The sequence below is a fragment of the Oryzias melastigma genome, linkage group LG21 (assembly GCF_002922805.2).
Source record: "Oryzias melastigma strain HK-1 linkage group LG21, ASM292280v2, whole genome shotgun sequence".
NCBI lineage: Eukaryota > Metazoa > Chordata > Actinopteri > Beloniformes > Adrianichthyidae > Oryzias > Oryzias melastigma.
The window spans coordinates 25090509-25102662 of NC_050532.1; the positions used below are offsets into that span (position 1 = coordinate 25090509).

Below are 12154 nucleotides of genomic sequence, written 5' to 3' on the forward strand. Positions count from 1 at the left end.
AGACTCTCTGCCCCAGCTGCCTGCTTCACAAACTCAGTCGTTCAGTTCCTCGCCATTCTCTTCACCCAGTTACGCCCACCAGCTTCCTTTGTTTAACTATGCCTGGCCTTTGTCCTCCTCCTCATCTCCTCATCTGACATGGTGGCAGAAGCTCTCCTTCCTCTCGACTGGACCGGAGGTTCATGCCATTGATGCTGAAGACGTCTCCTCAGCAGCCATGGAGGCGTTTGCGGAGGTAAGACCGGATCAGAGCGCGCACACTGCGTCTGCAGAGCTGCTTCTGAACCATTAGTGTTTCTAAAACGACGTGAACACAACTTTATATTGTAGAACATGTGGAGAACATGTGGAGAACAAGTGTAAACTGTCAGAACAGGAAGCAACATTTGTGTGAAACTTGTTCTGATGTTTTAGTGAAACTCGCTACCACAACAGATAAATTGATCAGTCAGATCTGTAAGATTTTACCCTGAAAAACTCTGGTGTGCATCAGCAGGTATGTTAATAATAGGGGTGTGCATTGGCAAGAATCTGGCGATACAATACGTTTTGCGATTTATGTGACACGATGGGTATTACGATATATCATGACGGTACCAGAGACAATATAAATCCTGAGTGTTTATGCACTATTCATATAAATAAAATTGTTAAATCCATTTTAACGGCATTTTTTTCTATTGCTTTTAATTGGAAATCAGACTCAAAACTACATTTTTGCTCATAATTAAATAAATATAATCTTGGCAGCATTTTAAATCGATCACCAAACAAGGTATCGTGATATTTTCTCTAAATCAATATTTTCTTACACCCCTTGTAAGTCAGTGAAAAGCCAATATTCAGGTCAGAAAATGTGCATATTCGAGCACATTCTTCCTGTAAGTTGGACCACTGGGTTTACACACTGAATAAAACCTGTTTGTCTTGCTGTAATAAATGTTTTAGTGCTGCTCATCTGATGATATATTTACATTTTTTTTTAACTTTTAACTAGTATCATCATTTTTATTAGAAAAGCTGCAAAAATAAATAAAAGCTCAATTAATTTATAAATTTAGATACATTGTTAAATCAGTTCTACAGGCTTAAAACTTGATTTAAAGAAAACCCTTCTTTATGGACGGGATCCATCACCCACGTAAAGGCCAGGAGATTTGGTCAAAATGCACATTTCCCCACAAAGATTCTTGTTTTTATTGATCATCTTTTAACTCTGTCTTTAGCCACGAGTCATTAAATGAGATTATAATTCAACGACGTTCTCGCCACAGTTTTATTGTTAGAAAGACACTTGTGAGTTAAAGGATAACCAAACACTAAATCCAATTTTTTTTTTCTTTTAACTTCTATAAATGGGGCTTTAAAACTGCTGTCTGTAGCCACATTTTTGACTATTTAAAATAAACTTGTTTAATTCTTGAAATTAGTCTAAAACCATCTGTGTGTTGCCCCCTACAGGTTGAAACGGGGTAGTACAGTTGAATTTTTGTGATTGGTCAACGGGTGTAAGTCCCTGAAGTTTGACGTCATCATGCTCTGCAGCTCCAGTATATCAGCCCCGCCCATCTCTGATTCTGTAACGGTCGTGTTAGCTTTAGCATGAGTCGTAGGTGTTTATTGGACGTTAGACAACAATGGTTTAGTGAAATTGACATAGAACTCTGTCCTGGTGATGGGTTTTCAATCAACGTTCCTCTCTGAATTCTTTGTTTAATACGTTAGCCTTTATTAGCTTATAATGCTAATGTGATTTTACCACTCGGACATGAGTCCCCTTCAGTTTGGAACCATGCGTGGCTGCCTCAGGAGAAGGTGTATGCCGAGAGTCTCAGTCTAACCTTTCTGTTTCAGGTGCCTTTGTTTGAGCTTGATTACGAGGAAGAGGATGTTCTGTCAGCGCAGAGGAAGGGTGAGTTTAACGAGAACTTGAGTCTGTGATGTAAAGACCTTATTATCAGATACTGTTTCACTGCTGCTACATGAATGTCTAAAAATCTTTAAGCATTTATCGTTTCTCTGCTGTTTTTCAATTTAAAAAGCTGAAACTTTGATACTAAAGATTGGAAAATGGAGGTATTCTCAGCTGAAGAGCAACAGTCCATCAGTTCGATTACAGCTGAAAAAGCTTCACGTGTCTGTACATTAACTTCTGGTTGCACCAGCTCTTCTAGCAGGTGTTCCAGGTTCCTATTGGACAGAACACAAAGATTTGGATAGCTTATTTTCCAAAAATCATCAAATTTACCCTGTCATATTTGCTACTACTCATTAAGCTGCTCACATGCAGAGTAAACATTCTCACTCTACCATGTTTATGTTTGAGTACATTATACTGTAAATACATTGTACTGTGTACACTTTGGAGCAGTTGGTTTAAATCTCTTTGTTCTGTTGTATCCATTGACTGTATATGAGAACTGAACTGACTGAGTGTGATGTCATGGTTTCAGCTCCAACCGAAGGAAGTCAATTCAGTCGCCATCTTTTTGCGAGACCATGGTGGAATCAGAAATCGTCAATCAGCACTGATTGGACCGAGTCATTGACTGTATATGAGTACTGAATTGAGTGACTCCTCCCTGGTGCTCCAAACAGGAAGTAGAAGCCAAAATCTCATCGACTTCTACAGTGAAATAAACAGCAGTTACTCAGTCATTCTATTGGTCAGAACATTTTGTCCTATAGTGTAAGATATATAAGCTATAAACTGGCCAATCAGATGCCTCAATAAAAGTAGGTGGAGCCTACTTTGCCTTTTTTAATGATACAGAGTCACCATGTTGGAGTAAAACAATGTCATTTAGCAGTGATTGGTCAGAGTCAACTTTTCTCAACCACCAATCAGGAGTGAGCTTGTTGGAAGGCCACACCCCTACCACTTGAATCGCGGCTACATGGAAACTTTTGAATCATTTTGGATGTGGGGGCCAGCCGGCTCCGCCTAAACTTTTATTGAGGCATCTGATTGGTCAGACTTTAATTGCAGAAAATATTTTTAAAAAATGAGGATTATCAAGAACACGTTAAAAAATGTATCAGAGGAAGAATTGTTATTCTGACCAATAGAATGGCTGTTTATTTCTCTATAGAAGTCTATGGGATTTTGGCTTCTTTGAACCAGCAAGTACTTCATGTTTGGAAGACCAAGGGGGAGGAGTCTCTCATTCCAGTTCCCTTATACTGTAAATCAAATTATTACAATCAAAACTGTAGTTTTTATTGTTTTGGTTTTTTTTTTGTTTGTTTAAAATTTTCTCTCCCATCGATGCGTTTTTTTTTTTTATTTGAAAACAAAGATTAAAATAAAATTCTTAGACTGTAATGTGTGTGAGCGCTCTGCTCCAACAGAGGATCTCTGTTATCACAGCCGCTGCGGCTCACTCATGATTTAATTACAGTTGTGCATCACCTAAAGGCCACGTCGGGTTCTGGTGTCGGTTACAAAACAGCCTCACATGCAAACACACTCTGAACCCTGAAACCCTCATTAAATAACAAACGCCTTTTAACTGTTTGGATCTGTTGACACTAATTGCTCTTTCCGTGTGTCTGTAGGTGCCAGTACGTACGCGTCTCACCCCGTGGCGCCCCCGGCGGACGCTGACCCCGACACCTTCATCTACATGAACTTCATGAAGCGTCACTGCTGCTACGACGCCATTCCCACCAGCTCCAAGCTGGTCATCTTTGACACCACGCTGCAGGTAAGCCGTCCCGCTCCACGGAGGCCTCCCGGACGCTCACCAACTGTTCTGGTTCCGACAGGTGAAGAAGGCCTTCTTCGCTCTGGTGGCAAACGGCGTGAGGGCGGCGCCGCTGTGGGACAGCAAGCTGCAGTGCTTTGTGGGTAAGCAGTTTTTTTGTCCTGAGAAGGTCGTCATGTTGGAACATTTCCCGTAAACCGTGACTTTCATCTGAGGTTCAGAGGTCTGAGTGACATTTTGCAAACGGAAACCGGAGTCGCACCGCTGATCCGCGGAATGTTTGACCTGCTTCGGTTCGGGTTTCCTCTCTGGTTTCAGGCGCTTGTGAGGAAAGCAGGTCAGCGGTGCGACCGCATGTCCGGTTACAAACAGGTCTGCACTCTTGGTGACACTCAAGAACACCCTCATTAAAACGGCAGCAGCCTTAAAAATGCATGGAACCAGGTGTTGTACAGGTCTGGAGCGGCCCGGTCAGGATCGGATCGGTTTTCCTGCTCTTCCGGATCATCATTAGCTGACTCCACAGTGACTGAACACACCTGGTCCAGGTAATCAGCAGCTGGAGCCTGAGCAGGATGGTGGATCCTGAAGACTCAAACCTGAACGTAAAACTCCATCAAATCCAGTTTTCTCTGTAGCTCAGTGAGTCGGTTAAAGGTCCAAATCCCTGGCTTGACTGTCATTTAACTCCACAGAGAAAACGTCTCCTAAATGTTCTGCAGTCGTCATTGGTTTGTGTGTGCAGGTATGCTGACCATCACCGACTTCATCAACATTCTGCATCGATACTACAAATCTCCTCTGGTGAGCTCAGCAGCTTCCTCATCTCTAACTCAACTGATCTCTGTCGGATAAATCTAAACCTTTTTACACACCTGTGCATTAAAACTGCAACAAATTTCAATTTATTTTCTTAAAAAGTGTATTTCACATCAAACTGCCTCATTGTTTCAGACTACTGCAGAATATCAGGTAAAATATGAAAATCAACTAATTTGTTAAAGCAAATGGAAAACTACTAAATAATGTTTAACTCTAAACATCTCAAAAAGTAAAATAACTGCTAAAAATGGAAAAGATTTAGCAAGAAAAACATTAGAAAAGTGCAAGGTGGGAAAAAAACAAAGACTTAAAACATGAAAACAAATGTTGAATTTTGCATGAATAATAAATAATAAATAATAAATAATACTAACATAAGCTAAGAATATCTGATGACATCTAATATTAGCTTAAACAACTAAAAACATGAGGAATACCAAACTGATTTAGAGATTGGATGCTAAAATTGAAAAATTTTAACTAAATATATTTTGAGATTGAAGAGACCATAAAATTTTATCTAAAATTAATGTTTAATTAATCAACTTTATTGATCTCGTTATGAGGAAATTCAATTGTCACAACAATTCTGGGGTCACACAACAAGAAAAACTCAAATGTACAAAAAAAATACAAGATTAAGAATAAAAAATATGAAATACAGTCATCTTAAAAATGTCTAAATATATATACTGTCCATATAGACAGTGATAAATGTCTATTTATATCAGTTGTCAGACTTTTTGGAATGACAGAGTTACAATAAACGCTCCTTCTTGATGCTAAAAGTGCAGAAAACTATTTGAAAAGTACATGAAATTTAGCATTGCTAAATATTTTTCTGTCAAATTAAACCTGAGAAAGGCTAAATTATACTTAAATCTACCACAAATTGAATAAGTTGCTAGAAAGCTGAAAGAAACCTAATTAAGTTAAAAATGTCAACATTTTCAAAAGCTGATTCTCCATTTTTTCTTCAGTAGAATTGATCTGGTTTTCATGTGAACGTTGGACTAAACTGTTGAAACTAGATTTAATTCACTTCAGTCGTTTCTTTTCACCCCAAACATCCACAGATGATGGTTCTGGGTTTTTTTTCTGCAGGTTCAGATCTACGAGCTGGAAGAACATAAAATAGAGACGTGGAGAGGTCTGAGGAGCAGATAAAAACCAGGTTTCAGAAATGTTTGCTTTGATTTCTAAGCTGTTTGTTTTAACCTTGTGTTTCTTTATTTACTCAGAAATCTATTTACAGTACTCAAATAATCAACTGATTAGCATCACACCTGAGTCCAGGTAAGAACTGAACTATTTTACATGTGAAGTCCTGAAAAGTCATTTGAAATGTGATGTGAAAGTGCTAAATGCATGACGAACACTCCGGTTCTCTATTTATTTGTTTATTTTTAGCCAGGACTTTCCATTTAACTAATCTCTCCTCTAAAACAAACTATATTTAAGTCTTTACAGTTGAGGATTGTTTCAAACATTGTTTCAAAGAATGTAAAAGTGTGTTTTTAAAGCTGTTGTGTCTTTTTGACTGTAGTCTGACCTCAAGAAAATATGAATGAAAACTCATATTTCTGAACTGTTTAAAGTCAGAATGTTTATTAAAACAGTGTAATAGAATAAGAAAATCAAATAATTAATATAAAAAACCTAAAAGCTACAAAAATATTAAACCAAACATTAATTCTGAATAAAATGCAGAAAGTGAGTAAATCAGAAATCATCATTATGATTAATAAATGTAAATTATGGCAAATTCTTAAAAAGTGAGGAAATGTGAAAGAAGAAAACAAATTGATGGTGAACACTTATTTTATTAATGCTAATTTTTTTTAACTTTATGATAAATTTAGGCAAGCTACTAAAACAGGTTCTGAAAAATCACATTTTTTTTGTAAGACTAAAAGTTAAAATAAGAATATAAATAAATAGAGAGCCAAAAGCACAACATTTTCGTTGTTTAGATTTTGTTTTTATATATATATATATATGTATTAAAATTGTACTTATTTTATAGAGCATCTCTTCTGTTGCACAAAACCTCAAAAATCTTTACATAAAATAAATAAAAAATAGGAATCTACACATGTAGAATAAAAACAGAAACCAAAAAAGTTATTGCAAAGTTTGAAAGGGATGAACTGTTCAGAAAACTTATTCTGAAAATGTTGCATCAAAAGCTGAATAAATCTTTGATCTGATGTTGGAATCATCAGATGAACGAGAGCTGAAGAAATCCTTCTGAAGATGTGAAGCTCTCAGCTTCTCCATTAGACTACTAACTCACGCCGGATCTTTGTGTCTTCAGCCTGTTTGACGCCATCTACTCGCTGTTAAAGAACAAGATCCACCGTCTGCCAGTCATCGACCCGGCGTCAGGAAACGTCCTTCACATCCTCACTCACAAGCGCATCCTCAAATTCCTCCACATTTTTGTGAGCAGATAAAAACTCATATTTTCAGTACCGTCAGTACGAAGGTTTAAAAACATTTAAATATTTCTTCTTCTTTATCAGGGGTCCATGATTCCTAAACCCCGGTTCCTTCAGAAACGGATCAGCGAGGTTCCCATCGGTACCTTCAAGCAGATCGCAACGGTCCAGGAGTCTGCCACTGTTTACGAAGCTCTGAGCATTTTTGTAGAAAGAAGAGTGTCCGCTCTGCCGGTGGTCAATGAGCAAGGCAAGCCGGGACTGTGAGAACTGAACCATTTCATTCCAAACGTTTCATCTCGTTTGTTCATCTCTGCAGATAAAGTCGTGGCGCTCTACTCCAGATTTGATGTGATTGTAAGTTCAGTTTTTAATGACATTAGATTGAAATAATAATCTAATCAGGATTCTTCTTCTCTTGTTTTTCTCATAATGATAAAGAGGTTCTCACATGTCCTGAAAGAAAACCCGCAGTCTGATTATAGGCTAACCTATTTGTAAAGTCTGATATTTAAAAAGTCCTACAGGTTTGGCTGATTTTAAATGTTTCTTTTAACACGTTTGGCAAAAAAAGTCTTCCTTTCATGAGGAACAATTTGGGTAAAATACATCTATCACTAACTTTAAAGGGTTATTCCGACAGGACACATTTGGATAAAGACACTATTTTTTCTCTGTCTTGAAGAACTTAGCGGCTCAAAAGAACTACAACAATTTAAACATGACAATGCGGGAGGCCATCGCATGCAGGTCCTGCTGGATGGAGGGAGTCCTCAAGTGTTACCCCCACGAAACTCTGGAGACCATCATTGACCGCATTGCAAAGGCTGAGGTAACTTCTGCTACAGCCTGACGGCCACAGACAAGCTAACAGAGAAGCTAACAGAGCTACAGACAGAGCAACTGACAAAGCTGTAAACAGAACGACTAACTTAGCTGCTAGCAGAGTTGCTAATAAAGCAACTAACAGAGCTGTAAATAAATCAACTAAAAAAGCTGTAAACAGAACCACTAACTGAGCTGTTAAAAAAGAAGTTAACAGAGCAGCAAAAAGAGCAGCTAACTCAATTGCTAACAGAGCTGTAAATATAGCAGCTAGTTGAGCTACTAACAGAGCAGCTAACTGAGCTGCTAGCAGAGCTGTAAAAAGAGCAGCTAAATGAGCAGCTAACAAAGCTGTATACAGAGCAGCTAACTGAGGTGCTAATGGAGCAGCTGGAACAGCTGTAAACAGAGCTGCTAGCAAGGCTGTAAACAGAGCTGCTAACAGACCTATAATCGTAGATGCTATGAGAGCTGCAAGTAAAGGTGTCAACAGAGCTGTTAATAAAAAACTAACAGAGCTTTAAACATAGCAGCTAACAGAGCTATACGCAGAGCTGCTAACAGAGTTGCTAACAAAGCAGCTAAAATAGCTGCTAACAGAGCTGCTAATGAAAAAGCTAACAGAGCTGCTAACAGGGCGGCTAAAATAGCTGCTAACAGAGCTGCTAATGAAAAAGCTAACAGAGCTGCTAACAGGGCGGCTGACAGAGTTGTAAGCAGAACCAGAACTCAGCTTTCAATTGTTGATTTTGGACAAACGTTTCCCTTTACCAAACAAATGTACATAAATGTTCATCCGTTTACTGTTCAAACCCCAACAGATCATCCTTCCACTGTTTTCCTGTCAGGTTCATCGTCTGGTTCTGGTCGACAGCGATGATGTGGTGAGAGGGATCGTCTCTCTGTCCGACCTTCTCCAAGCTCTGGTTCTGTCTCCTGCAGGTATTGATGCTCTGTACTCGTAATGACAACCATCTGCCCCCTCACCTCCTTCAGCCTTCAGTCCATCAGCCTGATGCTTCTAGGTAAACCACCAGGAGCCTTTCCTCTTCTTTAAAATCCGCTTGTAATCCTCCTTGGCTGTAAACAATTTCCCCTTTTTACAATGAACACATCCCAGAACCCATCACTTCCTGTAAGCGCATCGCCCACCAATTATTAACCTCCTGACTTTCTTTAGGACCTTACATGTCCTTCTTTAAAGCCCTTATCAGCTCAAAAATACAGCTTTCAAGAATCCACACTTTCACAAAACCAAACCAATCCTAAAATCTGTCAGCCCGCCAAAAAGAAGCAAACCCCAGAGCTCCCAGCTGAACCTCCCACCCATCAGCATCCTCAGCCCTTCACATTATCCCAGTCAGCAGACGTCTTCATGCTGCCCTTCCTCCTCTGAACCCACCAGAACCTCCCAGGTAGGAAGGTCATAGCTGCAGGTACCTTGCATCTTCCCTTTAATTGTAAGCACTTCTCCACCGAGTGTTCTGGTTCCACCGGGAAAACGGCTTTCTAAATCACTTCCAGTCATTCCACCATTTAACTGGCCTTTTCATTTCTAGAGCTTCACATTAATGATGAAAGCTATGGCAGAGTGACGTCATTAATGTGAAATACCAGCAGTTATCATTTCTTCAACATCAGTTTTGTGACTGAAGCCTTCATAATGGAGTTTATTTTTTTGGACCACAGCCTGTTAAAGTCCCACTCTGATCCTCTTTTGATCCAGATTCAAATCAATCTTAGTGATCTTTTAATCACGAAGATACCACAGAGAGCTTGTGGTCCGCCCAATGCATTTTCTACGTCACTAATAGCATCTTTTTAAATCAGTTTCATCTGCTCCTGATTCACAATCATTTGATTTAAAAAATAAAAAATAAAATTAGCATAATATTCTTTGCACATGTCCTGCATCATCAGATAAGATGATGCCAAAAGGATATAATAAAAACAAAAAAAACACACAATTTTTATCCGAGTGGGCCTTTAAATGCTGCATTTATTTGTCTTTAGTCCATCAGTTTTCAGACATTTCAGGTTTTTCCAGACCAAACTTGAGGAAACAAGCTCACTATAGCATTGACTTTGAGTCTTCTTAAAAAAAAAGGGAAAAAAAGTAGAAAATGTTGACATCTGCTGATGCAGCCTAGCCTCATCACCACATTTGCAGTTTTTATTTTGTTTTTTTAGAATTCGAATTTGCGTAAATCTTAGAAAAATAATTTGTCCAAAATAATCTGCAGTTTTTCGCAGAGTGCCAAAAAATGAATTCTGGATTAACAATCTTGCTCACATTGACATTCACTGGTGCATAACATGCGTGTTTTGGTATAATTTTTTTTTTCTGTAAATATGTTTAATTTTCCATTGCATCTTTTGTAAATTGGTAAGCATGTTTTATATTGTCTTTCTTTTTTAAAAACGTCTTTTAAATTGTTAAATATTCTTAAACTGGCGACTGTGGGGCAGCGGTGGGGAGATTTTAATCAAAGCGTTTCTGTAGTGAGCTGATTTCTTCTGCAACAGCTTTGTTCATCAGTAAAAACAAACACCAGGGGTTTCCAAATAACATTTAATGCTTTATTAAGATTTAAGGAAAACAATGAGACCTTAAAAATAAATACTTGACCTTATTTTTACAAAGACAGATACTGTAACCTTTCCAAAACTCAAAATTAGCCTTTTATTGTGATAGAACGAGTGGATATTTTAAGACCTTTTGATTTAGATGTAGTCCTGTTTTTAATTGACCTGAAATAAACCTGTGAATATTCTGCATTCTGGAGCTTTTTCTTCATTTCATCATCATTGAGTCTTCCTCACTGTTTTGTGAGCAGATGTTTGTAAAGTTTGGACATCCCTGGTTCAGATTAATGGTTTCTGTTCGCATGTCATTGCACTGCAGGCACATCATACCAGGTTTATCCAAATAAAAGCTGTGACAGTAAAGCTCCCAAGAATTTGTCAGTAATAGATTCAAATGAAAGATTTTGGATTCCTCTGATATGATGTGAACTCTGCTTTGACAGTCTTGGACTTTGATGCTTGGTCTGTGAAACGTTTGCAGATTTTTTCACTTCCACAGAAAATGTCTTTCTTCTCTAAATGAAAGAAAACGTGCAGTTTTCATTAGAAATGACTCATCTTAAATCTGTTAAAGATGGAAAAACATATTTTAACTTCTGTAAATGAAAGTTTTAGATCGTGAACTTTATTGAAGCCTTGGTTTGCCTCTGAACTGTCACCCATATTTTCCCCTTTGTTGTGTTTTTTTTACAGATATCTACAAAAAGAGACGTTTTTAAGACAGATTTTTACACTTTGAGTGCAGAAGAAAAGGAGGAAGTTCATGTTTCTGTGCTCAAGTGGAGTCAGAGTTCCTTCAAATCGTGTTTGAACGGGAACATTTTCGGTTGTTTCGGACAACGGCCTGTAACTGACTGAGACGCTGATGCTTCACAATGAAGTTTTTCATTCAAATGTTAAGAAAATGTGAATTTATTCAGAGAGAAATTCTTTATCCTGTCATTTAGTCTATTCGGTCAGGAAGTTGTGGGTTAAAATTCTTAATTTATTTATGATTATTTTCAGTTTTTGTCCCTCTTTTTCAGGATTTACATTTTCAAATTGAGATGTTCAGTTTACACTCATTCATACCTTCTGTATGTTTTATTACTCGGTGCATCCTCACTGTGACAGTTCGCTCAAACACTGATGTCACATGACAGGTTAGAACAAAGTCTTATTGTTTTCTGATATAATAAAACAAAACTAAAGACATTTCCCAAAGTATCATACATTTATATTGGTGTTCAAGATCTGTACATTAAGAATCTAGAACGTTTGTTTGGAAAAACAGCCGGTCGCAAATTTCTGATTGGTCTAATATAGAGGTCGGCAACCTTTAACAGTAAAAGAGCCATTTGGGCTTGTTTTCTACTAATCAAAACATAGAAGGAACCATATAGTCTTTAAGAAGGAAGATTTCTTTAAGAAATGTGGATTTGCATTCATGATGTTATGTATTTATTTTAAATGAATTAAGTCTTATTTTTTGGAATAAACAAAAGCAAAAATCTAAAAAGAAACTAGCATTTCTCAAAATGGGATTTTTAATAAACGTTTTTACCTTTAGTTGAGGCCAAATTAGCAAAAAAAAGCTAGCTTGTTGCTTAATTACAAGCTGAACGCTAAATAAGCATAAAATTCTTCAGTAAATCAAATCAGCCAAAATGTTAGCATGTTGCTAAAATAAAAGCTAAACTCTAAATTAGGACAAAAACTCCAGTAGTTAACAATTAGCAAAAAATGTTTGCATATTGCTAAAATATTACCTGAACTCCAAATAACCATAAAAAA

General features: G+C 37.6%; 1 protein-coding gene across 2 annotated transcripts; it reads left to right on the forward strand.

The window, feature by feature from the left end:
- prkag3b (protein kinase, AMP-activated, gamma 3b non-catalytic subunit) lies at positions 1-11575 on the forward strand. Of its 2 annotated transcripts, none has more exons than XR_002920751.2 (13): positions 1-235; positions 1855-1912; positions 3559-3707; positions 3769-3850; positions 4453-4511; positions 5634-5679; positions 5771-5825; positions 6847-6973; positions 7055-7220; positions 7290-7327; positions 7656-7802; positions 8644-9210; positions 11075-11575. XR_002920751.2 is itself a non-coding variant. In XM_024286456.2 (13 exons), exons 1-13 carry the CDS (start codon positions 218-220, stop codon positions 11098-11100), a joined length of 1065 nt encoding a protein of 354 aa, XP_024142224.1. In that variant the 5' UTR covers positions 1-217; the 3' UTR covers positions 11101-11575. The 2 variants fall into 2 exon arrangements, 1 of the variants encoding a protein (XP_024142224.1); XM_024286456.2 differs by having other exon boundaries at positions 8644-8737.
- Positions 11576-12154: the final 579 nt, after the last annotated feature.

Coding starts and splice junctions, on each gene's coding strand:
- prkag3b (XM_024286456.2), top strand. Junction 5,680..5,770: donor TAAAATAGAGACGTGGAGAG/GTCTGAGGAGCA, acceptor TTATTTACTCAG/AAATCTATTTACAGTACTCA. Junction 5,826..6,846: donor AGCATCACACCTGAGTCCAG/GTAAGAACTGAA, acceptor TTGTGTCTTCAG/CCTGTTTGACGCCATCTACT.